Raw genomic sequence first — 26328 nt, forward strand, 5'->3', positions numbered from 1 at the left:
AAGGATGGCTTGAATGAACTACGGCAGGTAGGAGCGATTGTGTATAAAGAGTCCTTCCCTGGCTCCATTGATTTCGAATGATTCTCCTTTTGTGGGTTTTGGGGGCTTGTTCTCTCCTTTTCTTAGCTCCTACGATTGCGAGTGTTATTTAGACTTGTCCTCCGCCTTTCGACTCTATCGTGGAATCTCTGAACGATTCGAGATTACGAGTTGGTTTGGCTCGTGAACCCGGGAGCCAGAAGTGATAGTGAGTGAGTGGTTGTGGATGAAAATTTCTCTGCGATCTCTTTTCCGTGTTCTGCAAAGCTGACAGAGATGGTAGGTGTAGCTGTTGAGTCACCTCAGCGTGGTTCTTTCCGCGTTGTTACCTTGCAACGGCCAGCCAAGTGGGCTTGCATTTTCCCCTTTTCAAATTGCAGAAATCACCTTGGCACCCTATGCGGCAGACCAATTTGGAATCCAGGAACAAGGTGTTCCTTGGCTCCTTTGTGCACAGCAAGGTGCTCGACGAGCTCGAGTACCTGCACCAAACGGCTGTCTTTGTCGACAAGTCCGGAACGATTGTCGCCATCGAGAAGGACTGCGATGAGTCCAAAGCAAGGGAGACGGTACTCCCTCGATTGGGGTGGGCGGAGGCAGATGTGGAGGTTGTGAAGGCTAAAGAGGGACAGTTCTTCTTCCCTGGGTTTATCGGTACATCCCGTCAATTTTCATCACTCTTCTTCTGGTCGGGGTTCAGTTTCGCTCACTAGACACGATTCACCACTACTTCATAGACACGCACATCCACGCTCCGCAATACCCCAACGCCGGGATATTCGGCAGCTCTACACTGCTTCAATGGCTCAAGACGTACACCTTTCCGATGGAGGCCTCCCTTTCGGAGGCGGCCAAAGCCCGCCGGGTCTACACGCGCGTCATCCGCAAGACTCTCTCCCACGGCACCACCTGCGCGGCCTACTACGCGACTATTGACGTCTCCTCGACCAATCTCCTCGCCGACCTCTGCATGGGATTTGGCCAGCGCGCCCTCATCGGCCGCGTCTGCATGGACTCGGAGCTCTCTCCGGACTACTACCGCGACGCCTCCCCCGAGGCCTCCATCGCCGCCACCAAGGCCACCATCGCGCACATCCGCAGCATCGACCCAGCCTTTTCGCTCATCCGGCCCGTAATCACGCCTCGCTTCGCGCCCGCCTGCACCCTCCCCCTCTTGCGGCAGCTCGGGGCCCTGGCAGAGGAGACGGCCCTGCCGGTGCAGACGCACATATCCGAGAACAAGCCGGAAATCGCGCTGGTGCAGGAGCTCTTCCCGCGGTCGCTGACGGGCGCGGCGGACGGCTCGTACGCGGCCGTCTACGACGCGGCGGGCCTGCTCAAGCCGCGGACGGTGCTCGCGCACGCGGTTCACCTGACGGAGGGCGAGGCGGACCTGGTGGCGGCGCGGGGCGCCAAGGTCAGCCACTGCCCGTGCAGCAACTCGGCGCTGACGAGCGGCGCGGCCCCCGTCCGCCGGCTGCTGCTCGACCGCGGCATCGTCTGCGGCCTGGGCACCGACGTCAGCGGCGGCTACAGCGCCAGCGTGCTCGAGGCGGCGAGGCAGGCCGCCCTCGTCAGCCGCCACGTCGCGTTCGGGCCGGGCGGGCAGGAGCGGGACAAGCTCGGCGTCGAGGAGGTCCTCTTCCTCGCCACCAGGGGCGGGGCCGAGGCGGTCGGGCTCGGGGACAAGGTCGGCGGGTTCGAGGTCGGGATGGAGTGGGACGCGCAGCTGATCGGGCTGGGCGCCATCCGGGAGGACGGGGAAGAGGAGGAGGTGGATGATGAAGAGGGCGGCGGCGGCGGCGCCGGGAACGTGGACGTGTTTGGCTGGGAGAGCTGGCCCGAGAGGGTGGCCAAGTGGGTGTACGCTGGAGACGACCGCAACACCATCAAGGTGTGGGTCAAGGGGCGGTTGGTACATCAGCGAAAGTAAGGGGAGGGGACACGGGGAAAAGGAAGAGACGAGTCTCCCAGGCCATCCCCATTTGGAGAAGCAACCAGCCGCAGTCCCCCCTCCCCTGAGCTCAAGCCTCAAATTGAGCTTCGTAGGGTGCGCATCTTGGGCAGTGCCCCTGCTGACTTATCGCGGAAGATGGTGGATCATGCCCATTCTCTAGGTATTAGATTATGTAAAATACGGTACACTAGATGGCGCTCATGGTCTTAGAACTCCTGGCTCACAGTTAGTCAAATACCATGTCCCTTATACTTCACAGATGTACATACAGATCTGGTCATTAGCGGAAGGCATGGAGGCTGCTCGCGGCCTGCGGCTGTGTAACATACATTAGAGCATGCTCCGCGTCTCGGGCGATCCGATTCGCTCACCTACGCTAGCTAGCAGTACTTCGTACGCATGCCGGCAGTCGGTTCCTTGGGGATCGAGCGCGTCTGGTCGCAGGAGAGGGAGCCAGGAGACATAAAGTAGTTGACGAATGTAGCCACACCATGGCTGTTTCACCGCCATGCGTAACTCTTGGGAAAATTCGTCGAGTCGCAAGTTTCTTCGCTTCTCTGCCGTCTCTCTCTCTTCATCGTTTTCCGGTGTTTGTTTGCTTGGGTGCACGTTCCGCTCCGTTATCCGACATCGGCTCGCGTATCATCTCGTAGGTTTTTTTTTTTTTTTTTCATTTTCTTTTCTTTCTTTAGTTCCCCAATTGTAACCCCGTCTCGGCAACATGGCGGCTCGCATGCCACGATTGACAGATGGACAAGCAAGCCCTGGATCGGCAGGCTACACTACTAGTACACAAAGGCAGGGAGCTCCCCCGTCTTGTCCAAGTTGCCAATGTGGAGATTGAATCATCACTTGAGAGGGGTAGTAGAACCTTGTTTGTTCCGAGGCTCATTCGCATTTGGATTGTATATGATCTGTACACTGCCGACTTCATGTAGATGCATACCAAGTCCACTATCACCGTATGTTGTATGTATACTAGAGCGAGGTCGATAGTTCGTGGGACACTCGCGCGTGATTGTATGCATACCTAGTTAATAACGCAGTCCAGAGTTTGGTGATCCCAGACAGTGCGGCCAGGTGAGCTGGAAGCGGGACAAAGGACAGCACGAGCTAGTGTAACTTAACTTGCTAATGCAATGCATCAGCCACACATGCGGGCTGTTGTTAAACCTTTTCTTACTTCTGCTCGAGCCAATGACCTCCAATCCAGCATGCCAAATCAGGCAGTGCTCGCCAAAACCCGCCAATCTCGGCTCAGCTCATTTTTCTGAATTGTTGAGGGCGCACGATCGCGCGTGCGTGACTCTTGGGGCTCAGTTGCCCAGAAGTCTTGGAACCAAGGCTTTTGCCCCACCCTCCCAGCACAGCAGTCTTCTTGTGGGGCAGCTGACCTGGCCCCAAACGCTACCCTCTTCAACCTACTCTCTTGGCGCCCAGACGCGGAAGGCGATGCCCCTCCGTTTTCCCAGTTCCTTGGTCCCGACCAAGGCCATCGCTTCTGCGGGAAACCCTTGCGAGGGGCCGCCCCTTGTCAAGCATTGGGATGCTCGCAATGGTCCGTTTTGGTAGGTAGTCGCAGCGGGCGCCTGCCTGACAGGGCTGCGTGAGCGGAAACGGAGAGACGCGGTCTTGACTTTTTTTACTGGGCGCTGGTGAATAAGAGTCGGGGTGCTCCCCCGCGCTCTTTGGGCTCGTTGCTTGCTGGCCGTGCCATTTCGCAGCCTGTATCTCTAACTCTGTATTCTTTAACGAGACGCACCAGAAACCGATCGATTTAAACGCTCTCCTGTGTGGTCTCGTGGTCTCGTGGTTGACCTTGGCAACCACCACTCAACAAGTGTTTATCATCAGCCAGCCCGCGAAAAGTACGCTTCCGAAACAGATCGCCATCAACATGCCCGGCGGAGGACTTTTCGGCGTCGGCGTCCCGCCGTCGCAGCCTGTGTGGCTCCTGTACATCAAGATCGCCGTGCTGGTCCTCTCCCTCGTCATCATGGGCATCTCGGGCTATGTCCTATCACTGACGAACGGCGGCGCCGCCTCGCTCGACATGTTCGCTGTACGTAACCGTGAAGAGTGCTTCGCTTCCCGCGGGAGCGGACGTGACGTTGCTGACAGCACTGCGCAAAAAAAAAGGCCATCTTCAGCCTCCTCGTGTACGGCGCGGCCGGCGCTCTCGAGCTCTGGTCTCCCAATAACCTCTTCCGTGTCGGCGGCCTCGTCTGCTACCCCCTTAGCATCATTTTCTGGCTCTCCGCCTGGGCCTGGTCGGCGAGCCAGTCGTCGGCCTGGATGTCGCTTAATGGCTGGTGGAAGGCCGGTACGATTGGCGGGTGCCTCGGGGCCTGTGCCGGAATTGGTGCGCTCATCTGGTATGTTGGGAATGCACCTCCCCCCTCTCCCTCGGATAGATGTTATTGAGGCGCTCGCGACTGACTCTCTCTCTCCAGGATCCTTGCCATCGTCCACCTCTTCTTCTTCATCCGCGCATGCCTGAGCGATTCCGGGGCCGCTGCCGGCGTCGGCCAGGCGGAGCTCGGCCAGGTCAAGCCCGAGGGCCAATCCCAGCAGTACCAGCAGCCGTATCCTGCCCAACAACCGTATCCGGCCCAGCAGCCCTATCCAGCACAGGACCCTTACGCGCCCCAGCAGTATCCCCAGCAGTATCCCCAGCAGTACCCCCAGCAGCAGACGTCGCCGTATCCTACTCAGTAAGCCGCTGGGCGGGGCGCAATATCGGCGAGATTGTTGGCTTAGCTTGGATTGAGGCGCCGCAATCGGGTTTCCCGCGACCGGTTCTCCCCCTATGGTCTCGAGTCTGCTTTGGATAATAGAGTGTCCTTTTTCTTCGTCCGAACTACGCGACACACTAGCGATGTTTTCGGGGTCCTATCAAGTTATTTCGCTAGAGCTATTACAAATTGATACCCGGCTTGTCTCTGAGCACGACAACTTTTCCTTCAAAGTTTCCATGTCAACCACCTAGCCAGGCGAAAACGTGAGCAGCAAGATGGAGGACGCAGGGAGCGCGGCGGCGGCGTTTGAGGCGTATATTCGCAGATGTAATGAGAGGGAATGCATGGGACCCCGTTCTGCGCCTCGCCCTGGTCGCATGCACTGTTCGGAACGGGCTGAAACATGCATATTGTTCTGCAGTACATACGTACTCCCTACAGTCTGTACGATGGAGTTAATGCAGCCTCACTACGGATTACGGATTACATAGTACGAAATGTGAGCTCAACCCTAACCCTACCAATGTGCATGCAGCACCGCCGGCGCCGCGTTGTTTAATTGACGCGCTCACAAAAACGCGTCTCGCGTCAAACATCCCGGTCTCGAACATTGAGGCAACATCGGCTACGGAGGAATCCGTAACAGCACAGCACACCACCAACGTCAATCATCCCTCCTCCCACCGGGACAGCACTGTCTTACTGGCCGCGGAATAATGATTATTGTAGTCGGAGAACAATGCTAGCGCCGTCATCACCAATCGCCTTTCCTCCCAGTTCCTCGCCCGCTCCCAGCAGCAAACGGCCACGGCCAGCCGACGCGCCCAAACCGCCCAAACCGCCAAAGCCCCGCGTTCTTGGCGGCTTCTTGGCCGACTCCGACTCCGACGACGATGACGACGACGATGATGAAGTCATTACGGACGAGCCGTCGCCGAAGCGGCGCATGCTCCACCGAGGTACACAACAAGACGCCCAGGCCGGCTTAGACACGGGCGCTGGAGCCGGAGCCGGCGCGGCGAGGGCAGAGGATCCCTTGATGAACGAGACAATGTCGGCGGCCCAGGAAGTCGTGTCGACACCGCCCGACAGCCAGACGCAGGACGACCTGAGGGAAGAAGCAGAGCGCTACGAGCGCCTATTTGGAACCCAGGGTTTGCCCACACTCGCAGCCTTCACCAGCAAGGATCCCCGCCCGGCTTCATATCATGTCTCGACATGCTCCGGCCAGATGGTGCCCATCCGCGAGCGCAGGCCGGCCGCCGCCGTCCCCTACGCCCACATGGTGGCAGCGCGCTCCAGGACCAAGGAAGGGCGCGCACACAGGAGCTACTACGGCGTCGCCATTCACGAGCTCATCGACAGCGCCAACAAGGAGCTCGCCGAGGCCCGCAAGACGTCCGGATCCGCGAATGCTACAACGCCTCTCACCCCGCCTGCCAAACCCGACAGGCCCGTCCGCTCCGTCGAGGCTCAGCAAAGCAACCCCAAGAGACCCAAGCGCACCATGCTGTGGACCGAGAAGTACCGTGCCCGCACCTTTATGGACCTCTGCGGCGACGACCTGACAAACCGCCAGGTCCTCCGCTGGCTCAAGCGCTGGGATCCCATCGTGTTCCCCCACGCGGCCAACAAGAACAAGCCGGCCGTCAGGCGCCACGGTGCCCAGCACCACCAGCATGCCGGCCAACCACCGGAGGAGGAGAAACCGCACCGCAAGATCCTCGTGCTGCACGGCCCGCCCGGTCTCGGCAAGACCACCCTGGCCCACGTCTGCGCGCGCCAGGCGGGCTACGAGGTCATGGAGATCAACGCCAGCGACGAGCGAAGCAGGGACGTGGTCAAGGGTCGGATCCGCACCAGCCTGGCAACCGAGAGCGTCAAGACGGTGGAGCACAAGAAGCCCGATCCTGGCAAGCAGCAGAAGGTGGCCCGCCCCGTCTGCGTCGTCGTGGACGAGGTCGACGGCGTCGTCGGCGGCTCCGGCGCCTCGGGCGACGGCGGGTTTGTCAAGGCCCTGATCGACCTCGTCATGCTGGACCAGAAGAACAGCAGTGCGAGCGGTTCCGCCGCCGCCGCCCCCGGTCCGGGCCGGAGGAAGAAGAAGTCGGACGATTTTAGGCAGATGAGGCCCCTCATCCTCATCTGCAACGACGTCTACCACCCCTCGCTGCGGCCCTTGCGCCAGTCCGGCCTGGCCGAGATCGTCCACGTTGGGAAGCCCACGGTGGAGGCGGTTGTTGGCAGGCTCAAGACCATCTTCGAGAAGGAGGGCATACCCTGCGAGAAGGATGCCGCCAGGAAGCTGTGCGAAGCAGCGTGGGGCATGACCAGCGGCATCGACGCCAGGCGGGGAGCCGAGAGCAACGCTGAGGGCGACCTCCGCGGCGTCATGGTCGTCGGCGAGTGGGTCGCAGGCCGGCTGAGGGCAGCCTGCCCCGACGGCGCCACCCCGACCCTCACGCGACAGTGGGTTGACAAGCATATCATCCGCGACCTGGCCCACGGCGGCGGGGGCGCCAGAGGTCTCGGGCGCGGCGGGACCAGGGAGATTGTCAACCGAATCTTCCAGGAAGGCGCCGGGTTCCCGAAACAGTCGACCCCGGCCGTTCAGCCATCCAAAAACACCATCCACGAGCAACCCCAGGCGCAGCTCGGCGTTTCCGAGCAGCAGAAGAAGTATGCCATGGCCCGTCTGCAGGAGATGATTGACTCGTCCGGCGAGGTCGACCGCATCATGACCGAGGTCTTTCTCGAGTACCCCAACCGCGACTTCAACGACGACTCCTTCATGACGAAACCCGACCTTGCCTACGAGTGGCTGCATTTCCACGACACCTGCTCCTCCCGCCTCTACTCCAGCCAGGAGTGGGAGCTGGTCCCCTACGTCAGCCAGCCGATCCTGGCCTGCCACCACCTCTTCGCCTCCCCGCGGCGGCACCAACCGCACACAACAATGTCCGGCTACGGTGCGAGGTGGGGCGAGGAAGCAGACGACGGCGAGGCCGACGCTGCTCCCTTGCCCTTCTCGGGCCCGCGAGCCGACTACGCCGCGCACGAGGCCGAGAAGGCGAACCGCGCCGCTCTGCAGGCGCTCCATGCCCAGCTCCCGCCAACCCTCACCCGCGCCTTCCGCAGCCCCGAGCACATCGCGACCGACTTCCTCCCTTACCTCGTGCGCATCGTCTCCCCGGACGTGAAACCCGTCGTGGTGGGGGGCAGCGCCGACAAGGGCGGCGCCGTCGCCTCGGTCAGGAGGGAGAGCGAGAAGGCCATGGTCAAGCGCGCCGCGCAGGTGCTGGCCGAAGTCGGCATTGCGCTGCACAAGGGGAAACTCGAGTCCGACGTGACGGCCGGACCGGCAGGGCGAACGCAGTGGGTGTATCGGATGGAACCGTAAGTGTTTGAAAATAAAATAACTAATTTTCCTAAAACAAAAAAAAAAAAATCCCATAACCCCATCAACAACTATACTCTCATCGCTAACCTTGAACTCACCCACAGGGATCTCGACGCACTCGCCACATTCGAAACAGCCTCCGCCTACATCCTCGCGTCGCAGGCCCCAACCCGCTACGCGGTCCGTCAGGTCCTCGAACAGGAGCTCCACAAAGCCCTCGCCCAGAAGGAGAGCGCGGCGAGACAGGCCCGGCTCCGATCAGGCGAGGGCGGCGCTGCTGGCGATGGCGGGCGACAGCAGCAGCAGCATGCCCCGGGCAGCGGTGACGACGACGGCGACGAATACAAGGAGAACGCCAACAGTCACAGCCACTCGAAGATGGCAGCGGAAAGGGCGGGCGTCGCGGTCAAGAGGGACTTCTTTGGCCGGGTCATTGTCGAGCGGCCGCTGGCCGAGACGGACGCGAATGCCGGGAAGAGGATCAAGAGGAAGCAAGACGCTGGCAAGGCCGGGAGAGTGTGGGTTACGTATAACGAAGGTCTTAACAACGCCGTGAGGAGGCCAATATCCTTGGAGGACTTTTTGAGGGGATTCTAAAGCATGATATGTTTTACACCCCGAATCAATGACTGAGGTGTTGTATGAGCAGATATGAGATGAATACGCTGCTTTTTGGGACGTCTGTGTCGTGTTTACTTGGACTGGCCGTGTGTCCGGCATTGATCAAGCGTCGTCTGTCATTGCTCCACACACTTCTTTACACTATTAAACACTTAAGACTCCCGCGCATTGCCCCGCCCTCCGGCTTGGCAACGGACGGCGACGGGACGATTCCCCGGCCGGCGGCCGATCCCGGCTCCACGTCCCGGCCGGGGGAGCTCCACAAGCTGGGCCCGCATAACTTTCCTGGGGACTTCTTAATAACACTGGGTTCAAGCTCAGACATTTCTCAGTTCGGGCAATGGCAAAAATGTCCGTGAGAGAAACCCCAAAGACGTGTTATCGTGGCCGATCATGACGAATGCAACTTACATCCGTTCCCCTTCTGTATTGTAATGATATCTCTCCAAAAAATAATAACATCGCCGTTCTAATGAACTGGCCCCCATGGCCGCTAAACATTAGACAAATGAATCCAAAAAAAGACACATTCAGAACAAGTTTTTTTAAAAAAAAACCAAGAGATATCTGCCCATCCGTCCCGCCGACCGCTCCACTTATTCCCTGCCACTCCATTCAGACGCCCGCGCCTCCAGCTTCCGAATCACCGCGGCCACGGCCGTCTCGACGTCGACATGGAAGTACGGCCTGTTGGCCCCAAACAACGGCACCAGCCGCTTCCCAGAGGAGGAGACGACGGGCGTGACCTCGCCCGCCGCCGCTTCGATATCGACTTCCCTCGCCTTGGACCGGGCCTCGGCCGCCTTCGAGTCCTCGGCGCCGGTGGCGGAGGCTACCTCGGCCGCGCCGATCAGCGGCTCCAGAGCGAGCTTGTCCTGCTCTGAGTCGGCCGCGGACCCGACCGTGGAAGAACCGCGGCGGCGGCTGCTCTCGGGGCCGGCGCCGAAGCCGCTGGCGACGAGGGCGCGCTTGGTCCAGCGGCTGGCCACGCCGGCAAAGTGCCACTCGACGCGGTCCGGGTCCGCGTAGCGGTCGAACTGGTTGCGCAGGTCGATGAGGGCCTGGGCAGCCGTCATGTCGAGGGCGCTGACGGCGCCAAAGTCGAGGACGACGGCGCGCAGGGTCGGGCGGGCCGCCATCGCCTCGCGCTCCTCGGCGGCGCCGGACTTCCAGGGGAGCGGGCCCGGGTCGTTCCAGGGCCGGTCGCCCACCTTGTCGTACCGGTCGAGCCGCGTGCGCCGGGTGTGCTGGAAGATGTGGATGGTGAGGGTGTCGAGGTGGCGGGCCGAGTTGAGGTAGTTGAGACCTTCGCCGAAGCGGTAGATAAAGACGCCCGGGTAGGGCGACGCGATGGTCACGTCGGGGTTGTATAGGTCGGCCCGGTCGAGGGGGAGGAAGGCGGCGTGGGACTTATCGCCGGGGCTCGCGGTACCGCCGCCGCCCCGCAGGCTGTCTCGGGGGACGGATTGCACGGTCACCTTGCCGAGGAACCGGCCGGGGCTCTTCGCGATGCGGAAGAGCAAGACGGCTCCTGATGCCGCCATGGTGACGTAGATGCCGTTCTCGATAGTGGTGAAGACGGAAACGAAGACGCCGGCAAAGAAGATGACGAACTCGATAGGGGACGTCTTCCAGTACTTGTAGACCTCTCGCGGAGGGGAGATGAGGTCGCCGACGGCGTGGATGATGAGGGCGCTGAGGCCGGCCGAGGGAATGTAGAAGAAGACGGAAGTCAGCGCGTACAGCGCCAGCAGGACGATGATGGCCGTGAAGATGCCCGCAAGCGGGGTCCTGACTCCGGCTTTTGCCTTGATCGCCGTCCGCGAGAAGGATCCGGTGGCGGGATAGCCGCCGAGGAACGGCCCGAAGATGTTGCTGAAGCCGATGGCGACGAGCTCCTGGGAAGGGTTGATGATGTAATTGTTGACGCGGCCAAAGGACTTGGAGATGGCGATGTGCTCGATCAGAAGGACCAGGATGGTGGTGGGAATGTCGGAACCGATGGCCCCGAGAATCTCAGCGTCGAACCTGGGGGCACCCACATGTTGAAAACCTTAGGCGAGACAGTGTTAGCAGCTTTGATACCCATGACGGGGGACTGGTGAGGTTACGTACCGCTGGGAACGGTGCCGAGGATATCAAACTTGGCTTCCTTCTTGTCCGAGACGCCGCGGTTGGCCAACCAACTGACGAGGATATACAGGATCACAATGAAGGCCATGCGCAGAGTCGAGATGAAGAACCACGTCTTTTGGTAGCGGGGGTGCTTCCGTCCCATGAAGTTGCAGAACCAGCGGATGAAGTAAAGGCCGAACAAGGCAGTCAATCCCATGGCTGCGTCCAACTTTGCCCTGGGTAACCCTTTGAGGGTGTTGATGATGACTAGATAAGTTGCGTCGCGAGTGTTGACGCCGGAGATGCCCAGGAGCTTGGGGACCTGGCCGGAGGCGATGCTGAGGGCGGAGCCCGTCATGAAAGAGCCGATGGCGACCAGCGGGATGAATTCGACGATAAAGCCGAGCCTAGCTAAGCCCAGGAACAAGAGAACAATACCCGAGATGAGGGCAAGACTCCGGGCGATGGTTTCCGGGGCGAGGTCTGGGTGGCTCTCCTGGACTTTGATGGTGATATTACCGACAATAGTGGACATGACGGCAACCGCCTACAGTACAAGCTTGGTGAGCATCTGACACAGAGAAACACTGAGGTGTCGAGTCGGCATACACCAATGGTGATGTCCTTGGACGTCGCGAATGCCCAGTAGAACAGGAATCCCACAAAGGATGTGTACAGCCCGTACTCGGGCGGCAGGTTGGCGAGGAGGGCGTAGGCCATGCCTTGCGGCACGACGACGAAGCCGACCGTGACGCCTGCAGTTTGATTAGCCTTCTCTGGGGCCGCGAAGCGCTGCGACTGGGACTCGATACTCACCGGCAATAAAGTCACCCAGCAGCCATGTTAGGTTGTAGTGAAAGATCCATCCGAGAAACGGGAATAACTCTTTGATGTAGTTGAGGATGTCGCGTCCCGTGGGGATGAGCTCGACCAGAGCTTCCTTGACTGTAGGCTCTTCCTCGACGTAGTAGCTGTCGTCACGGAAGGCGGAGTCGTCCAGGCTCTGGTCGGGATCGATGCCCAAGAACGACTTGAGGCGGTCGGCGTACTTGTTCGCGGCCATGTTTGTCGTCCGACTGGGTGGTGGATGTGTCGAGTCGAGGTTGAGGCTGCAGCGGCAAGCCAAACAGACGAGACGAGCCGCAGGATATGTTATATATATGAAGGTGTGCGAGCGGCTCTCACGTTCTCAACCGATTTCAAAACCCCCCAAATGCGGTGTTTGAGGGCCCCAGCCTCCAGCTGGATCCTAGTGTACCGGTATGAGCTGCCACGGTGAGAGCGCGCGAGGATGAAGAGGAGGGGGCCGGGGGTGGCGAGCAAGGTTCTGGATCTGATAGTTCGAGCACGCGCTGGGAGGCGTCTTGTGCATGACACCCACAGCCGCGGGATGCTAACACACACAATCGCTGATCTTCCCAGACAGACGGGCCGCGATGACACATGGGAATGGGGGAAGAGAGGCCCTCGCATATCTTGGTGTATATGCGTGTGGCTGCGAGTATGTATGTATGTATGTACTACTCCGTACATACAGCAGGCGGCCAGGATCAGGGCCGGGGTAGGGGTCGTTGTGCAAGCGGCAACCGCCGAATGCATGGGGGTCCTCGCGCGATTCTGGAAATGTAACCAGGTATTCCACACATATACCACTTACTAGTGTAGCTCGAATCTGGAGGTCGGCTAGTGTACACAGTACGCGAGCTGTGGAACGGCAATATGGGGGATGGCCCCCGTGAGGGATGTACATCGACGTCTTCTAGAATCTCAGTGCCGTTGTGGTCCCCAAAATATCATAGACGGCAGCACTTTCCAGGTAAATCTCCCTCTCGAGCTCGGGTCGACAACTAGGGCGGTGGAACGGGAAGCGATCTTGCGTAATCCGTACACCACTACAGCAAGTGTACAAATACTACCTTGCCGCTTGTTGGGGCGGGGGACAAGAGGCTGGAAACTTCCGTTATCAAGAGATGATATTGCGTTGGCTCCCATTGCTGCTCACCTTCTCTTTCGAAGTCCTGGTTGTCTGCGGTGATGCCGAAGCTCTATGACGCTATTCATAGAGCGGGACCCGGAACACCTTGAAAATGCAGCTCAAGCTCGATGCGCCGAGCGTCCTTTGCCGAAGTCGTCCACCATGAGGGGTGCCAAGAGTAGCCGCATAAAATGCCCAGAGAGCTTATGAAAACTGGAAGTTGCTCCTTGCCAGAAAGACCGCGCGCAGTGGATGGCATCCTGGGCAGCTTCGCGTGAGAGTGGAGGTGGGCAGCCAAGAAAGCACGATTGCGCAACGCCACCTCCTCCTTCTTCTCTCCATGGGTTGGGTTTGTGCGCTTTCGATGACAGAGAAGAATTGAAATTTGAAATTCCATGGGGGCGAGAACAACTCCTCGGGAAGGAATACAGAGTAAGCAGGCGCTGTGGCTGCTCGCGACGGGAGCTGCTCTCGGTCCCTTCCACTTCTGGCAAGTACTCCCATTGAAGGTCCCCTTCTCGTTTAGTCCTGGAGATGTGATTGGTCCGCAATCGTGCGCTGCCCAATCACACCATTTTCAGAGTTTCTCAGCCATTCAACTCCTTCTTCCAGGCCATTACTTGGTGTTGCTTTCTTCTCGGCGCAGAATTTCTGCGAGCTCCTCTTGCCTCGTTCCACGAGCCCATCATCATCTCCCCAGGTCGGCCGCTTGTCGAGATTCAGCTAGAGCGTGGGGGTCAGACTGCAGCGTGCTCCCCGCCCAGAGAAGTTAAAAAGGACGGTCGCCCACCCTTCCGCCATAACGACATTTCAGGGGTCCTATTGCGCGATCAAGCACCATTGCTCGACGGCCAACCATTCCTGACACCGTGCAGAGAGCACGCTACTTGCCCAACCTGCCCGCCTTTTCGAATCGAGGCCTCGGCTCTCCCGAGGCCCAGCAATGTGGTTCGGGAGTGGGTGCTGAAACATCCAGCTTTCCTTTCTTCCTCATGCTGAACCAGATTGATGAGGCCGTCGCACGTTCTCGTGGAGAATGATATTGTTCCACCAAACCCGACGGCTTGGTGTGAGCGCGAGGCTCGTGGGAATGTCGATCTCGATGCGTGCGCGGGTTCGCTGATAACCGTGGCGATCTGACTAATTAGCATACCCAAAACGTCACCTTGCTTTTTGACTGAAAGTCGAGGCGGCCACTCCGTCTTCGCCAATTTCAGCGTTCCGTGTGCCCGAGAGCTTGCTCTTGCACACCTCGAATCGCCTGGTAATTCAGGGCAGAGCCTCAGCTTCGCAAGGCTCGAAGATGAGCGCTCGCACTGCCCTCGAAAACGGTAGAATTAAGGAGCGGCCGCACCCCAAGGGGAGACCGAACAAGTTGCGGTATTGGGCCGTGAGAGTACTTGGTGGAGTAGCAAGACGACATGTCCCATGTCGAACATTGTTTCCCTCACGAAACTCGCCTTGTTCAAGCGTTAGCAGCTGACCTTCCATGAGATGGCAACGGAGAGTTGCCGTCTCTGTGGGATGGAAGAAAGAGAATCGAAAGGAACGAAAGTTTGAGGCACAGAGGAAATCAGAGCTTGGTTTGAATTGCCCTCTTTGATAGCTCATGCCATCCTCACCATCCACGGAAGCAAGCTCCTTTTGTATGTGTGTACTATGCATGGAGTTGTATTTTGTTGAACTGCGCTGTATCTCCCTTGACACAGCAGGGCTGAGCTTAGAACGCCCGCGACTTGGGTGTGGGGAAGAAACTCGCTGGAGCCGGCATCTCGTAAACTCGAAGCTAGGAAGCACTGAACTACCAGTTCTGGTTGGGATATGGGACTTGTGACCTGGTCGCCTTCTGCTGGTGGCGTTGTCATGCCTTGTAACATACCCAATGCAGGGCGAGCATCCTATCCATCCTTGTGTGAAAGACACACCCTACACCTACTTGAGCCAACCTATCGGGCAAGGTGGCCTTGCAGGCGTTGCATGCTGTTTACGTGGCGAGTCTTCCTTTCCCCCCCCTTCCAACCCCCCCCCCCCCCCCAAAAAAAAAGTACCCTCGGCCAGCACAGGCTGTTGCTTCGTTCGGTATGTTTCAGGCACTACGTTATGTACATACCTATGCGTCCGTCTCCTGCACGGAAATTTGGGGGCGTGAGGCACCAAGACTGCCCGGGCCCGGCTTCCCCGAATTGTCTGAGCTCGGGAGTCCCTCTGGCTGGCGCTTATGATGGCTTCCGGACCCGCGACGGTGGTGTGCTGAACGACCTCCTCATCTTGATGCACGACTCGCAGGGACCCTGAGAAACGCAAGCATGCACTGCTCTTGCGTCAGCGGCCAGCGTTGCAACCCATCCTCGGATGGAGCCAGCGGCTATATACAGAGTGATGTCGCTGCGATAAGCGGATCAGACATGCAGGCAACTCCCGCAACCGGCTTATCCTACAGCCCGGGTCTTGAGGAGGCTGAGAGCTCCTTTCCCGAACGGCACCTCGATGAAGATAAGCCCCAGTTCTCGGCGAGTGGCGGTATCGGCACCGGCCGCTATCAGTCCGGCGTCGTAAAACGGCAGGTGTTTGAGCCTAGTCTCCCAACGGTCTACGCCCGGGATTGGCCCGGCCCGGGCCAGTCTATCTCCCAAGACGGTCATGTAAGACAGATATTTTCGATGGCGCATCTTTCTACTTGTCGGGTAGCTCATCAAGCATGTCTCCAAGGTATCCTCTCACGGTCCATTAGTCGATGGCACCACCCTCGGCGGTCCATTCCCACAGCCACAGCCGAATTCGGGATCCTTGTCGGCGGGATGGAACTCGTTTCGTGAGCAGCCGCAGGACGGCTTCTTCTGGCCGCCCAGCCGCCGTGAGTTCAGCGTCGACGACGATTCCGACTCGATCCAGAGTCGAAACGAAAGCCATGAGGATTTCTGTCCGTCAATACCGGCACTGTCGGGGCAGAGACCCAGGCGCCGAAGCTCTCACCGCGTGACCAAGCCGGCAAAGCCCCCAACACCGATAGCGACTCACCATCTGGCGGCGCGCACGGAGCGACCTTACATTCCCGACTTTGACTACAGCACAGACTGGCTTGAGCCCTCGGATGCCTCGGTCGCTTCCTTTTCGCATTCCAGTCACGATCCCACACCAATCACCCCCGGAAACGAGATTGAAATCGCGTTACGAGACAACGCCTCGTCGTCGTCCAAGGTCGACTCCAAGCGGATCGCGCACAAACTGTCTGAGAAGAGCAGACGAAATCGCCTGACCATTGCAATACGAGAGATACAGAAACTGCTTCCCTCGGGGGTCGATGGCGAGGATTTGTTGCCGACACCAAAGGAGGCGGATTACGTGGTTCGCCCTGGCGTGCCCAGTAGTAAGCTTGACATCGTGGAGATGGCCGTGGGTTTCATTCGGGACTTGAAGGCAATGAACAAGTCGATGGCGGAGAAAATAAAAGACTTAGAGAAGGAGTTGGAAGCGTGCCAGTGCCGACATCCCAGAGCAGAAGAGGCCGAAGCGGCGCCGTCGGGCGAACCAACAATGATGGAACGCACCGCGGGTTGAGTATGAGCAACACGGCATTTGGGGTTATAATATGATTGAGGAATACACCCGGCCATGATCAACAAACATCATGGTACCTAACTGAAAAAAAAAAAAAAAAAAAAAAAAAAAAAAAAAAAAAAAAAAAAAAAAAAAAAAACACAACCTGCTGGAACCATGCTCCGCGGGCATTTACAACACCCTCTAAGCTCTTTCCTCTTTTCCGTGAACTCATGCTGGGCTCTGCCTGCTATGCACCCACCCGGCCGCACGCTGGTACGCTCTTCCAGTCATTATTGAAAACACTTATTCATCACGAATTGTCTCTACGCTGCTCATTCTCTACATTTTCTTCTATATCTCGCCCGTTCTTCATTCTTACCAGTGCCCTTATTACCTCCCCGGGAATGGCATACTTCCTAATCGGATATAGCGCTATATCAAACATATATCCTTATATAGCCTAGCCGTACCTGCTATGTAAATCGAACCCCTCCTCTCTTAAGTTCCTTTTTTATACTCTTATTATAGGCTTAGGCTTTATCTAGGCTAGACAATGCTAGGCAAAGCCTAGCACTAAGTCAGACTTACCTAGCCCTACTTATATATATACTATTATTTTGTAAGACGTTCGTTACTCATTTATAAGATACTTGGTAGTTAAGGCCTAGTTAAGGCTTATCTAGAGACGTAACTAAGTCGGACCCCCTGGATTCGGAACACCCCCCCTTTCGTACAGACGTCACGCACACATTGCTACTTTAACCTAACCACTTCAACTTACTATAACTTGGTCGGTTCTTTTTCAATCAACCCCAAACTTTACAATTACCTTCAACAGTTTAATATAGCTTATACTAAACAGGATACAGGTCGTGCTAGTGGCCCATGACTGAGCTGGCGCTACAGGACTTCGAGTGGTGTACGCGGCACGGGAATGATTGGGCTGGAACGTGTCGTTGCCTACAAAACGGCGCGTGGTGTCGCACTCGAGAAGGCATCAGCCAACCATTAGCCGCTGTGCGACGAGAATACGGTGCAGTTGTGCGGGGTCCTCGCCTCGAAGTCGGTGCGAAGGGCTCAAGAATGCCCCGCTTGACGGTTGGTACTTGTTACGAGAGAATGGAGGGTGAAACCAGGTGAGGCTTTGAATGTTCGCGATTTTTAGGCAGACATCCACCTTGCAGCCGAATGTGCAGCATGCAACTCAGTATCGATGCTTTCTGCCAGCCTTACCCCGCTGGTCTCCAATCTCTTTTTGGTGTATTGGTTGAACTATGTGTCTGCTAACGACTTGCATGCTTCGGACAAGAGCCCTCGACAGCGGGTTCCGACATGTGCAAACAAGAGGTCAGAAAATGGTCCAACTGCGGCTGCACTGTCAACGCTGGCAGTCTACAGACCTGCGGCAAACAAGGAACGGCAAATTGTAAGGGCGTTGAGGAGGTACCGATCGCATTTTGGTCGGGATGGTGCAAGGACCATAAACCTTAAAGGTTCAGGGGCTATCTGATGAATCTCTTGAATGCTTTCAAGTCGCCTTCCGCCTCGAAGATGCCACTGGCATATACCCAGTTAGGAATGAAGGGGGGGACGGCGCTCCCTACTCGCCCCGCGAAGCCAAAGTCAATCAATATAATCCGATCGTTACCGTCCTTCATGATGTTACTAGGAGTCACATCCCCATTGCAGAATCCAGCAGAGTGGAGCCGCAGAAGAACACGTTGAATGTCGTGCTGCCGATGGTGTAGCTCGTATTGTTTGAGCTTACTTAACGCTTTCATCCGGTAGCCGCAGATGCGCCCGCCGTCCACAATGGGCTGCGTGTCGATCTCTGGAACCGGCAGGCCTAACGACTGTAAATCGGTGAGGATATTAAACTCGTGTTCGATAAGCTCGAGGGATTGCGTGTCCGGATGGGCGAGCTTAAGAATGGGAAAGCGACTATGCTCCGAGGCTCGGATGGACGCGTAGGAACCGTAATCAAGGAGCGCCGAATTCCTCCAGATCGCAGCGAGAGCGGGGCTTAGCGGTAACGGGAAGACTTCAACGCGGTCGAGAGCAGGAAAGTTGCTAAGATCAGGGTACTCCGGAGATCCCTGCCAAACGATGGAGAACGGATTTCGGCCGTGATCGACAATGCATCTGAAGAGGTCGCCGTCCCCCGCATCCTGAGGAGGCGTGATCGGCCAGGCCCGGTTCAAGTGACAATGGAACTCACAAGGCGTTGACGAGCGATAGCTGGCATCGGAGCTTGTCGATACTAGTAGATGCTCCATGCTGAACTTTGTGTGAGATGGCAGGCGGAGTACGGTCTTCGAGAGCAATCTTCACCGCCAGACGGATCCCGCGACCATTTCGTAGCTTTGTCGGTTTGGCAGGTAACTGTTGGTGATGCAGCAGTGATCATTTGCCCCAAGAGGACCCGGGGGACATAAACGAACCGGGTCACTTGATTTTCCGTTACCGAGATGTGGGGGGCAAAACGCTGACGGGGTTGTTTCCTCACCACTGCCATCTGACCGAGGGCTGACCGGCGGAAGGAGTGACGAGTTGTCTCCCACTTCGACCGCCTCGCCATCACCATTGGCGACCCCCTCCTCCCCTCTGTCCCGTCAACCTGTTATCCCACCAATTCAATTCTCTTGAACTAGGAAATGCTCCCCACGGCCGCGCGTAGCCCACCTCTGGGCCGTCTGGCCGCCCCGTGTCGTCTTGAATCTGTTGAAGTTGAAATGGTCGCCGCCTTCCCATTGATCCGCGGCCGCAGTGTTTTTATCCGCTCTCTACGCGGTTCCGGTGCTGCTGCTGCTGCCACTCTGGGAGGTGTTGTCATACGCTTGGGCCGCCGACGACGAGGCGAGGACGAGGTATGGATGGTGGTGGTGGTGGTAGTGGTGGTGACAGCCGGGACCACCGGCGCCCCGGAAGCTTGCAGGACGCTGCCTGTGCCGTCGCTGCCTGGGCCGTCGCTGTCCGGGCCGCCGCTCGTGCTGGCCACCTTCCTTCTCTTAGATCTTGGTTCCGGGAGATCTTTCTCCTCCTACTCGTCTGTCCAGGGCCTACGTCTCTTGCTTCGTCTTATCTATGATAGGTTGTTGCTCCTGCTGGCTAGCACCTCCTCCGTCTCGTCTGTCTTGTCCTTGTCTGTCGTGTCCTCGTCCGTCTTCCCCATCCGCCTGCGCTTCCCTAACCGTGGCTCCACGACGTCCTGCAGTCCGTCGCTGCCGTCTGTAGGCCTCCTTTTCTTGCTGCTGCCAGTCTTGCCGCTACTGCCCTCGCATGCCGCAGCCTTCTGCTCTTCCTTGATCTTCTCAATCTCAGACAGCACCCAATCAACCCTGCACTGCTGCTGGTCGACCTTGGCCTTAGCCACCTCGTATTTCCCCTTCGCCTTTTTCTCCAGTCTCCGCGCGTCCCCGGCAAGCAGGTAGAGGCACTCCGCTTCGAAGGCGAGATACTCGGCGTACGTAGTCCACAGGTCCTGCGTCTTGGGGTCCAGCAACAACCTCAGAGGCCGCCGGATGACGAACCCTCGGGGAAGCAGTCTCCTCACAACCTCGGCGTGCCTCTCGACATCTTCCTCGTCCTCGCCGTAGTCGCTGTAATCGCGCTCCCAGCGCAGGCGCGCAGTCTGCTCGAACTCCGGCTCGGCCGCGCGTCTGGAGGTTCCCCCGCTCATGAAGTAGTCGCGCCTGTATACGTCGAGATATTCCCCAAACCCAGGCCTCCTGCGCCTTCCGCGCAGCTGCCACGCGCGGAACTCCTTCCATCGGTTCCATTGTCTGGAGAGGGCCTGCCACTTCCCCTTCGCATCCGCTGGGTGTTGTTGTATGGTCCATGGCCGCAGCAGGTGGGTGTGCGCGTCCGGATTCGCTTCAACATGTGGGAGGAGATCGACATGGAACAGCGGCCGGCAGTTGTCGTCGAGGAGCGCCTGGTGGCACTTGATCTCGTACTCGTGCTCTTCGTCCTCGGGAGGTTCGACGGTCGACGAGCGGGAGGGACTCGGGTAATAGCTCTGCACCGGACGATGGTCTGATTCGGATGGGATTCGATCCAGCAGCGCGGTGAGGGCGGTTGCGTCAATCGACGGTGCTTGGCTAGGCAGCAGGTTTCAACTGTTAGATTATTTTATTGTGGCATGGGCAATGTGCAGATGGGCGATCCAGAGGGGAAACTCGCAGCAGTTGTTGGGCAAGAAGACCCCTCTTGGTCTCGGACACGTTATCCCCCCCGCCTGTGAAGGTTTGGATTTGAGGAGAGCCGTCTTGGGTGTTGTCACTGAGATGCTCATCCGTGCTGAGAGAGAGAACCTGGCCACCGGAGAGCTGGGTCGCCATGGCTTCCTTGTTCCGACGTGCGTGGTACGAATGTTGAGTGTGGTGTCGCGTTGGTGTGGGCGACCATTGTGGTGGTTGAGAACTTGAGGTGGTCCAGTTGGTGGGGTACGGGTGGGTTTTAAAGTACGGATTACAGAACAATCAGTGCACGGAAGCCTGAACAGCCCACCCAAGCCACCCCGGCATTGTGATGACTTACAGGGATGTGGCAGGCGGGTACATCCGCAAGCTTCCCAGCCTCACAGCCCCATAACCTCGGGTACTCTTAAATCATAAACTGACAACATTGAACCCAGCTTTCTGTACCATCACATCTGTTCCATTTCATGCATCTATTTATATGACCGCCGATTCGCTCAGCCCATCCGGTCCCGCCCCCAGCACAGTCCTATTCCTCTTCGCCGTCCTCGCACTCAGACCATCTCCTACACCGCCGTCTGCTCCCCCAGCCGACAATACCCGAGGGCTTTTAGAACCAGGACTCCTATGAAAAATAAAATGACACTGCATTAGCCTCGATGTCCAGAGATGAAGGATGGGTAGTGGACATGACACTTACCTGCTGGCGGGCCTGGATCTCTTGACCGAGAGCGTCGCACCAGTCCCGTTGTTGAGGTAATTGACAAGCGCCTCCCGGATTGGGGCATCCGACGGCCTATCCTCCTGCTCCTGCTGCTGGGTCTGCGGCTCGACGACGGTGTCCCGAGCTATCATGACGGTCGCAGGCGCGCTGGTGCTGCAGTCCGAGCCAGAATCCGAGTCCGAGGCCTCTCCGAAGCTGGATTTGCAAAAGAGGCCGTCGTGGGGATTGCGGAGCTTTTCCAGCAGCTGCCCTACATGGAGCGGGACCACCGTCTCCGGAGACGGGGCCCTGCAGGAGCGGTCCCGTCGCCGTCCCAGCAGTTCGTCCGTGTGGTCAATGTATCTGCTGAGCGACGACAAGCTCCCATCCGCCTTCCCAGCGAGGATTGTAGACGCTTCGGTGTCCGACTGCTGGTGCTGGTGGTGGCCGTCCGCTTCTCCTCGGTCGTTGTCGCTTTCAGGAACGCTGTTGCTGTCGAACAGGAGGAGTCTGAGGGCCGCCTTGTGGCACTCTGCCGCCGTCTCTCGGTCGTCTGGGTCGAGGCAGAGCATCGATTCCAGAACGAACGACAGCAGATCCTGTCGTCGGCCTTGGCGGTAACCCTGCCGGAGGGCCCGTTCCACCCCCTCGCGGATGCTCTCGCACCATTCCACTCCCATATACTCGTCTATTTCCTCCTGTTTGGGTAGTCCGCACAGGAGCCTGGCGAGAACAACACCTAGCGACCAGACATCTACAAGGGCCGTATAAGTGGGCCGCCGGCGCCGCGTGATGCTCTTTCCCTCGTAGACCTCGGGAGCCAGGTAGGCGTACGTGCCGCAGAAGGTCTTGAGGGTGTCTCCCTCGCGCGAGATGCCAAAGTCTAAATGGCTTGCTGAGGCCCCCCACGGAATAGCAAACTACCGAGACGGGGGAACGCCCGCAACTTGCCCACACCGCCATGTCCCGCAAACCCCTCAAGACGTTCAACGAACGGTTTGTTTCCGAATGCTGACTTAGCGGTACTATCTAATCTGACTTGCTAGGTTTCGAACGTATTAGTGTTACTTTGTATGCCTTGTTCCAAAGCTTTAATTCCAGATTGTCTGAGACCGAGGGGGCTAAACGTGAGGAAAAGAGTAGCTCCCCCATTTGTTCGTTGGCAGCCAGTCTCGGGAAGAAGGTTGAAATAGGGGAGAGAAGTGGACAAGCAGCGATGGTCGGTCATCGAAAAAAAGCACCTCCTTACCGGGTAGCTATGAGTTAATTATTTACTAACTATAGGATCCGGGAATTTGCTATGGAAATGAAGACTCCCAAAACAATGCAAAACTACCAGCAAAAGACAAGCCTGTGATGAGGGAACTTCGTTCAGACTTTGAGAGTGAGCGTTATTACCTTACGCGGCGAGGGCATCAATAAGCACCGGGCAGCCATCATCTAATTACACCGGAATGTTCTCAAATCTTGAGACACATAACCGAAGACCGAACTCGAATTGATGCTTGGTGTCTTAACGAAAGAACACGAATGGATGGTTAAATTAAAGGTCGAAGATATGAGCGAATTAATTATAAAATGCAAGGTGTCTAAACGTGTGATGCTGTCTGATCTAGACGTCTGTCATGCAGACCATGCGGACTAGCTAAGGTAAGCACTGGCGTAGGAGATTAATTAGAGATTTCAGCTTCGGTCTAGTAGAGAAGCTTCCCTCAAGTATGCGATATACGGCGTCGAGAAAATCTGGCGAGAGAACATGTGTGCTTACTGATTACGTGGTTTGTGGTGGGCGGCATGTGCAACGCCAGCTGTGTGCGTCTGAATCCCATCCCATCTAGACGGATAACTCGTCTGTCCCTAAAGACCCTCCTGAGTCGGTAAGGTAATCTTCCTCACTCAGCCAGGGCCGTCTTTTTAAATGTCCTTAACCATGGTCTCCTGGTCCCACTCGTCATTATTCCAGGTGGCGTTAATGGCGTCGGTGTCGGCTTCGTCGTCATAGTCGGCCACAATCTCAATGATGTTCCCGTCTTCGTCCCGCACCACGCGACCCAGGAGAGCCGCTTGGTCCTCGATGGACAGTGCCATGTCAGACGAATCGTGGTCCTTGATCGTCTTCGCAATCATCTCGAGCTTCGCCAGCTGCAGCTGGGCCAGGCGCACGTCGACGCTGTTCCGCACTAGGATGCGGCCAAAGTACGTCTCCTTCTTCTGGCCCATGCGGTAGACGCGGCCAAAGGCTTGTTGTTCCATGGCGGAGTTCCACCACATGTCGAGGATGATGACGCGGTTGGCGCACGCGAGGTTCAGCGCCTGGCCGGTGCATTGTATCGACGCCACCTGGACTGCGAGTTAGACTGGGCGGCTGGCTAGCGAGAAGTGATTATAAGGCGATGGGGGCCCTCACCAGGACTCGGATCTCCTTCTTTTCTGCAAAATCTTTGACAGCCTTTTGCTTCTCGGCGTGAGACATGCTCCCAAAGTAATATAGGAAATCGATGTTGGCATCTTGGAGCATTCTGCCGACAATGCGGCCGCCGTCGACAAACAAGGTGAAGACTGCCGGGAGTCAGAGCAAATACCACACTCTGCCATCATGTGAGAACCGTCTTACCAATGATCTTGTCGTTTGGGTAGCGCTTGCACCAGTCAAGGAGGATCGATTTCAGAACCAATGTTTTCGCGCTAGGGGTGAGCATGTTGTTGCCGATTTCCCGATCGCTGTCCGCAAGAAACGTAGTCTTGGATTTGGTAGTTGGCTGGATACCGTTGATGTCGTCTCCCCGACCGCGACGTTTCTTTGCTGAGGGCCCGCGCCAATAGCCAATTTCTACAATCTCGGGATCCTGGGTCGGCGGCAGCGATCTTCTGACGTTCGCAAGCAAGGCGTTGCATGGACCACATCCGCCAGTCATCGTAGAGCTTCTGTTCTCTGCCGCGTATGATTCTATGCAGCTTTGGCAAAGCACATGTCCGCACTGGTTCATGTCCTCCCTGTCAGTTCTTTGGACCATTTCTAAGGGAATGGTTGGATGAAGGCCGAGAGAATCCTTAATTACCTTGGGGTAAAATTGGTCGTCCGGTACAAACCCGCATCGCCGGCAGAGGTCATGTGCTCTCTTTTCCCAGTCCTTGTGCTTGTTCACCTTCTCCAGCTGCCGAATCATGTCGAAGGAGGCGTCTAGCCCTTCATGCTTGGGAGCCTTACTCCCCTGCTCGCTTCTTCGTACCTGTAGTTGCTCCTCGCACCAGTGCCCAATCTGGTCAATGAAAGGGTTGCTCGTTTGAATCTTGGACAGTTCGCTGATGAGCCATTCAATGTCCTTGGGTTCAAAGTGGTCTTTCATCATGTTCTCGAGGAGAAAAGGGTGCAGCACTGCTTGACGAAGGCGAAGCACTTCGATGAGCCACCATCTTCCTTTGACTTTCTGATTTTGTTCCTTCGCCCGTCTGAAGAGCTTAGAGACTTTACGACGAAGGATTCCTTCAACTCTCCTGTGAAGCTGTTAATAAGCCTTGTCTTTCTCACTCCCCTTTGGTCATAAGATATGCATGGGCCGAGTGTTCGATAATAGCGGACACCAGGGGATTAGGTTACCTGTAGATAAGTGCCTCTTCTCTCGACATGTTGACCATAATCGGTTCCAGAACATGCGGCCGGGGAAGCTCAAAAAGGGCATGTCCGAAGAATTTTGTGTTTTGGGTCCTGTATTGCCTTGATTAGAATAGCACCGTCGACATGTCAGATGGGATAGCGTTCGGCACATACCTCTTGAGCATTGTCTCTTTGAGGAGCAACGAAAGCGGGCCACCGTCATCAACCTGTGTATCGGTTAGCTCTCTTGACCAATACCCACTCATAAGTCGTGATCATTCTACAACCTTTCCTCCCCTTAGGTAGTGCGCCCGGAATTCGCCAAGAGACGAGGAATGTGGAGCGTTCAACAAGCACATGTAGGGGAATATCTCTTGAATAGGGTTAGTGAGATTGCGATTGAACATGATGCTTGACTTCTCTCTATACCTGTAACCCGATTGTGGATTGGAGTCCCGCTCAGAGCCCATCGATGCTTAGCGTCCAACTCGACACAAGCCTTCATTCCTGAAATGGTGATCGTTAGTATCAAGGGCCAGAAGGATGCTCCGGGCCTGTGGCACATACGTCGAGAGGTGTGATTCTTGATTGCATGTGCCTCATCAAGAACCAAGCGGTAGAAGCGGATCTGGAACAAAGGGCCGAGATATTGTGGCCTGTGTGCTTCGCAGTCTTCGGCTGTCAGGAGCGGATTTTGCGTGGCCTTTCGAATCATGTTATCAGAGGGGTAATGTTGCATGAGTTCGTTGTAACTCGTAATCCTTTACAAATTACCTGTCAGCAAGCTGTCTGTGTCCATGTTAGGTCACCTAGATCGAACGATTCTGCTTACCAGATGGGTGAGTGTTGGCGCGCAACCTCGTTCCTGGTATCAGACCTCTTATAGTGCGAGACGGCGCTATCGCAATGTTTCCCAATCTCACTGATCCACTGGTCGATGGCGTTTGCTGGTACTATCACCAGCGTAGTCCGCAAGCCGTTTTTCTGATCCTCCTTTGACGGAGGATTGCCAGCGATGCAGGCCAGGGTCTCCAAGGTCTTTTCTAAGCCCATGGAATCTGCTAAGATACCCCCAGATGGCCCATTTTCTGATTTTTCTCTTCCGACCATCCACCCGGTCGCGACGAACTGGTAGGCATATACCGGCGTCTTCATGCCAATGACGAGATATTTTTCTCCCAGGACCTTGTATCTCCGCTTCAAAGCACTTCGAGCCTTGATGAGCATAACTTGATCTCCTCGAATCTCTTCCTGGTCGGCGCCTGGAAGCTTCGAGGACAAATCTTTAAACTGTCTGTCCTGGCTCTTTGCGGTTGTCGCATCAAAGCCGTCAAGCACCGGCATGTCAGCCATGCTCTCGCCCGCGGCAAAGATGTCTTGGTTCTGGAGAAGACTCAAGATCTGTTTAGTGCTCTCATGTGCTGCAGCTTTCCCCTTGCATTCAAA

The 26328-nt window shown here is 57.1% G+C and overlaps 9 protein-coding genes across 9 annotated transcripts; 4 read left to right on the top strand and 5 right to left on the bottom strand.

The window, feature by feature from the left end:
* The first annotated feature begins 205 nt into the window (after nucleotides 1-205).
* On the top strand, nucleotides 206-2349 carry MYCTH_2310234 (uncharacterized protein). Its single transcript, XM_003665907.1, has 3 exons — nucleotides 206-247; nucleotides 329-693; nucleotides 777-2349. Exons 2-3 carry the CDS (start codon nucleotides 438-440, stop codon nucleotides 1970-1972), a joined length of 1452 nt encoding a protein of 483 aa, XP_003665955.1. The 5' UTR covers nucleotides 206-247; nucleotides 329-437; the 3' UTR covers nucleotides 1973-2349.
* Nucleotides 2350-3711: 1362 nt separating this feature from the next.
* MYCTH_109897 (uncharacterized protein) lies at nucleotides 3712-4992 on the top strand. The gene is made up of 3 exons (XM_003665908.1): nucleotides 3712-4058; nucleotides 4136-4371; nucleotides 4450-4992. Exons 1-3 carry the CDS (start codon nucleotides 3894-3896, stop codon nucleotides 4712-4714), a joined length of 666 nt encoding a protein of 221 aa, XP_003665956.1. The 5' UTR covers nucleotides 3712-3893; the 3' UTR covers nucleotides 4715-4992.
* A 344-nt stretch (nucleotides 4993-5336) lies between these two features.
* On the top strand, nucleotides 5337-9092 carry MYCTH_2310240 (uncharacterized protein). Its single transcript, XM_003665909.1, has 2 exons — nucleotides 5337-8130; nucleotides 8239-9092. Exons 1-2 carry the CDS (start codon nucleotides 5474-5476, stop codon nucleotides 8729-8731), a joined length of 3150 nt encoding a protein of 1049 aa, XP_003665957.1. The 5' UTR covers nucleotides 5337-5473; the 3' UTR covers nucleotides 8732-9092.
* A 178-nt stretch (nucleotides 9093-9270) lies between these two features.
* MYCTH_2310241 (uncharacterized protein) lies at nucleotides 9271-12093 on the bottom strand. Its single transcript, XM_003665910.1, has 4 exons — nucleotides 11687-12093; nucleotides 11480-11625; nucleotides 10871-11417; nucleotides 9271-10808 (listed from the first exon to the last, which is right to left on the bottom strand). Exons 1-4 carry the CDS (start codon nucleotides 11931-11933, stop codon nucleotides 9352-9354), a joined length of 2397 nt encoding a protein of 798 aa, XP_003665958.1. The 5' UTR covers nucleotides 11934-12093; the 3' UTR covers nucleotides 9271-9351.
* Nucleotides 12094-14941: 2848 nt separating this feature from the next.
* On the top strand, nucleotides 14942-16651 carry MYCTH_2310243 (uncharacterized protein). Its single transcript, XM_003665911.1, has 2 exons — nucleotides 14942-15487; nucleotides 15555-16651. The coding sequence occupies exons 1-2, from the start codon at nucleotides 15251-15253 to the stop codon at nucleotides 16401-16403; spliced, it is 1086 nt and encodes a 361-aa protein (XP_003665959.1). The 5' UTR covers nucleotides 14942-15250; the 3' UTR covers nucleotides 16404-16651.
* Nucleotides 16652-17642: 991 nt separating this feature from the next.
* MYCTH_2316220 (uncharacterized protein) lies at nucleotides 17643-18758 on the bottom strand. Its single transcript, XM_003665912.1, has one exon. The coding sequence runs from the start codon at nucleotides 18659-18661 to the stop codon at nucleotides 17888-17890; it is 774 nt and encodes a 257-aa protein (XP_003665960.1). The 5' UTR covers nucleotides 18662-18758; the 3' UTR covers nucleotides 17643-17887.
* A 584-nt stretch (nucleotides 18759-19342) lies between these two features.
* MYCTH_2310246 (uncharacterized protein) lies at nucleotides 19343-20813 on the bottom strand. The gene is made up of 2 exons (XM_003665913.1): nucleotides 20568-20813; nucleotides 19343-20485 (listed from the first exon to the last, which is right to left on the bottom strand). The coding sequence occupies exons 1-2, from the start codon at nucleotides 20723-20725 to the stop codon at nucleotides 19468-19470; spliced, it is 1176 nt and encodes a 391-aa protein (XP_003665961.1). The 5' UTR covers nucleotides 20726-20813; the 3' UTR covers nucleotides 19343-19467.
* A 248-nt stretch (nucleotides 20814-21061) lies between these two features.
* MYCTH_90226 (uncharacterized protein) lies at nucleotides 21062-22724 on the bottom strand (the record flags this gene model as incomplete). Its single annotated transcript, XM_003665914.1, has 4 exons — nucleotides 21062-21209; nucleotides 21285-22170; nucleotides 22537-22543; nucleotides 22686-22724. 4 exons carry the CDS (start codon nucleotides 22722-22724, stop codon nucleotides 21062-21064), a joined length of 1080 nt encoding a protein of 359 aa, XP_003665962.1.
* A 477-nt stretch (nucleotides 22725-23201) lies between these two features.
* MYCTH_2070221 (uncharacterized protein) lies at nucleotides 23202-25935 on the bottom strand (the record flags this gene model as incomplete). The annotated part of the gene is made up of 7 exons (XM_003665915.1): nucleotides 23202-23600; nucleotides 23695-23846; nucleotides 23902-24265; nucleotides 24347-24782; nucleotides 24886-25002; nucleotides 25446-25643; nucleotides 25715-25935. 7 exons carry the CDS (start codon nucleotides 25933-25935, stop codon nucleotides 23202-23204), a joined length of 1887 nt encoding a protein of 628 aa, XP_003665963.1.
* Nucleotides 25936-26328: the final 393 nt, after the last annotated feature.

Source organism: Thermothelomyces thermophilus, chromosome 6 (genome assembly GCF_000226095.1).
Source record: "Thermothelomyces thermophilus ATCC 42464 chromosome 6, complete sequence".
Classification (NCBI taxonomy): domain Eukaryota; kingdom Fungi; phylum Ascomycota; class Sordariomycetes; order Sordariales; family Chaetomiaceae; genus Thermothelomyces; species Thermothelomyces thermophilus.

Coding starts and splice junctions, on each gene's coding strand:
- MYCTH_2316220 (XM_003665912.1), bottom strand. CDS start 18,661: ATGGAGCATCTACTAGTATCGACAAGCTCCGATGCCAGCTATCGCTCG.
- MYCTH_2310240 (XM_003665909.1), top strand. CDS start 5,474: ATGCTAGCGCCGTCATCACCAATCGCCTTTCCTCCCAGTTCCTCGCCC. Junction 8,131..8,238: donor TGGGTGTATCGGATGGAACC/GTAAGTGTTTGA, acceptor ACTCACCCACAG/GGATCTCGACGCACTCGCCA.
- MYCTH_2310234 (XM_003665907.1), top strand. CDS start 438: ATGCGGCAGACCAATTTGGAATCCAGGAACAAGGTGTTCCTTGGCTCC. Junction 694..776: donor CTTCTTCCCTGGGTTTATCG/GTACATCCCGTC, acceptor ACTACTTCATAG/ACACGCACATCCACGCTCCG.
- MYCTH_2310241 (XM_003665910.1), bottom strand. CDS start 11,933: ATGGCCGCGAACAAGTACGCCGACCGCCTCAAGTCGTTCTTGGGCATC. Junction 11,418..11,479: donor CCAAGGACATCACCATTGGT/GTATGCCGACTC, acceptor CTTGTACTGTAG/GCGGTTGCCGTCATGTCCAC. Junction 10,809..10,870: donor CCTCGGCACCGTTCCCAGCG/GTACGTAACCTC, acceptor GTCTCGCCTAAG/GTTTTCAACATGTGGGTGCC.
- MYCTH_2310246 (XM_003665913.1), bottom strand. CDS start 20,725: ATGGCGACCCAGCTCTCCGGTGGCCAGGTTCTCTCTCTCAGCACGGAT. Junction 20,486..20,567: donor CTTCTTGCCCAACAACTGCT/GCGAGTTTCCCC, acceptor CCTGCTGCCTAG/CCAAGCACCGTCGATTGACG.
- MYCTH_109897 (XM_003665908.1), top strand. CDS start 3,894: ATGCCCGGCGGAGGACTTTTCGGCGTCGGCGTCCCGCCGTCGCAGCCT. Junction 4,059..4,135: donor CCTCGCTCGACATGTTCGCT/GTACGTAACCGT, acceptor GCAAAAAAAAAG/GCCATCTTCAGCCTCCTCGT. Junction 4,372..4,449: donor GGAATTGGTGCGCTCATCTG/GTATGTTGGGAA, acceptor CTCTCTCTCCAG/GATCCTTGCCATCGTCCACC.
- MYCTH_2310243 (XM_003665911.1), top strand. CDS start 15,251: ATGCAGGCAACTCCCGCAACCGGCTTATCCTACAGCCCGGGTCTTGAG. Junction 15,488..15,554: donor CTATCTCCCAAGACGGTCAT/GTAAGACAGATA, acceptor CATGTCTCCAAG/GTATCCTCTCACGGTCCATT.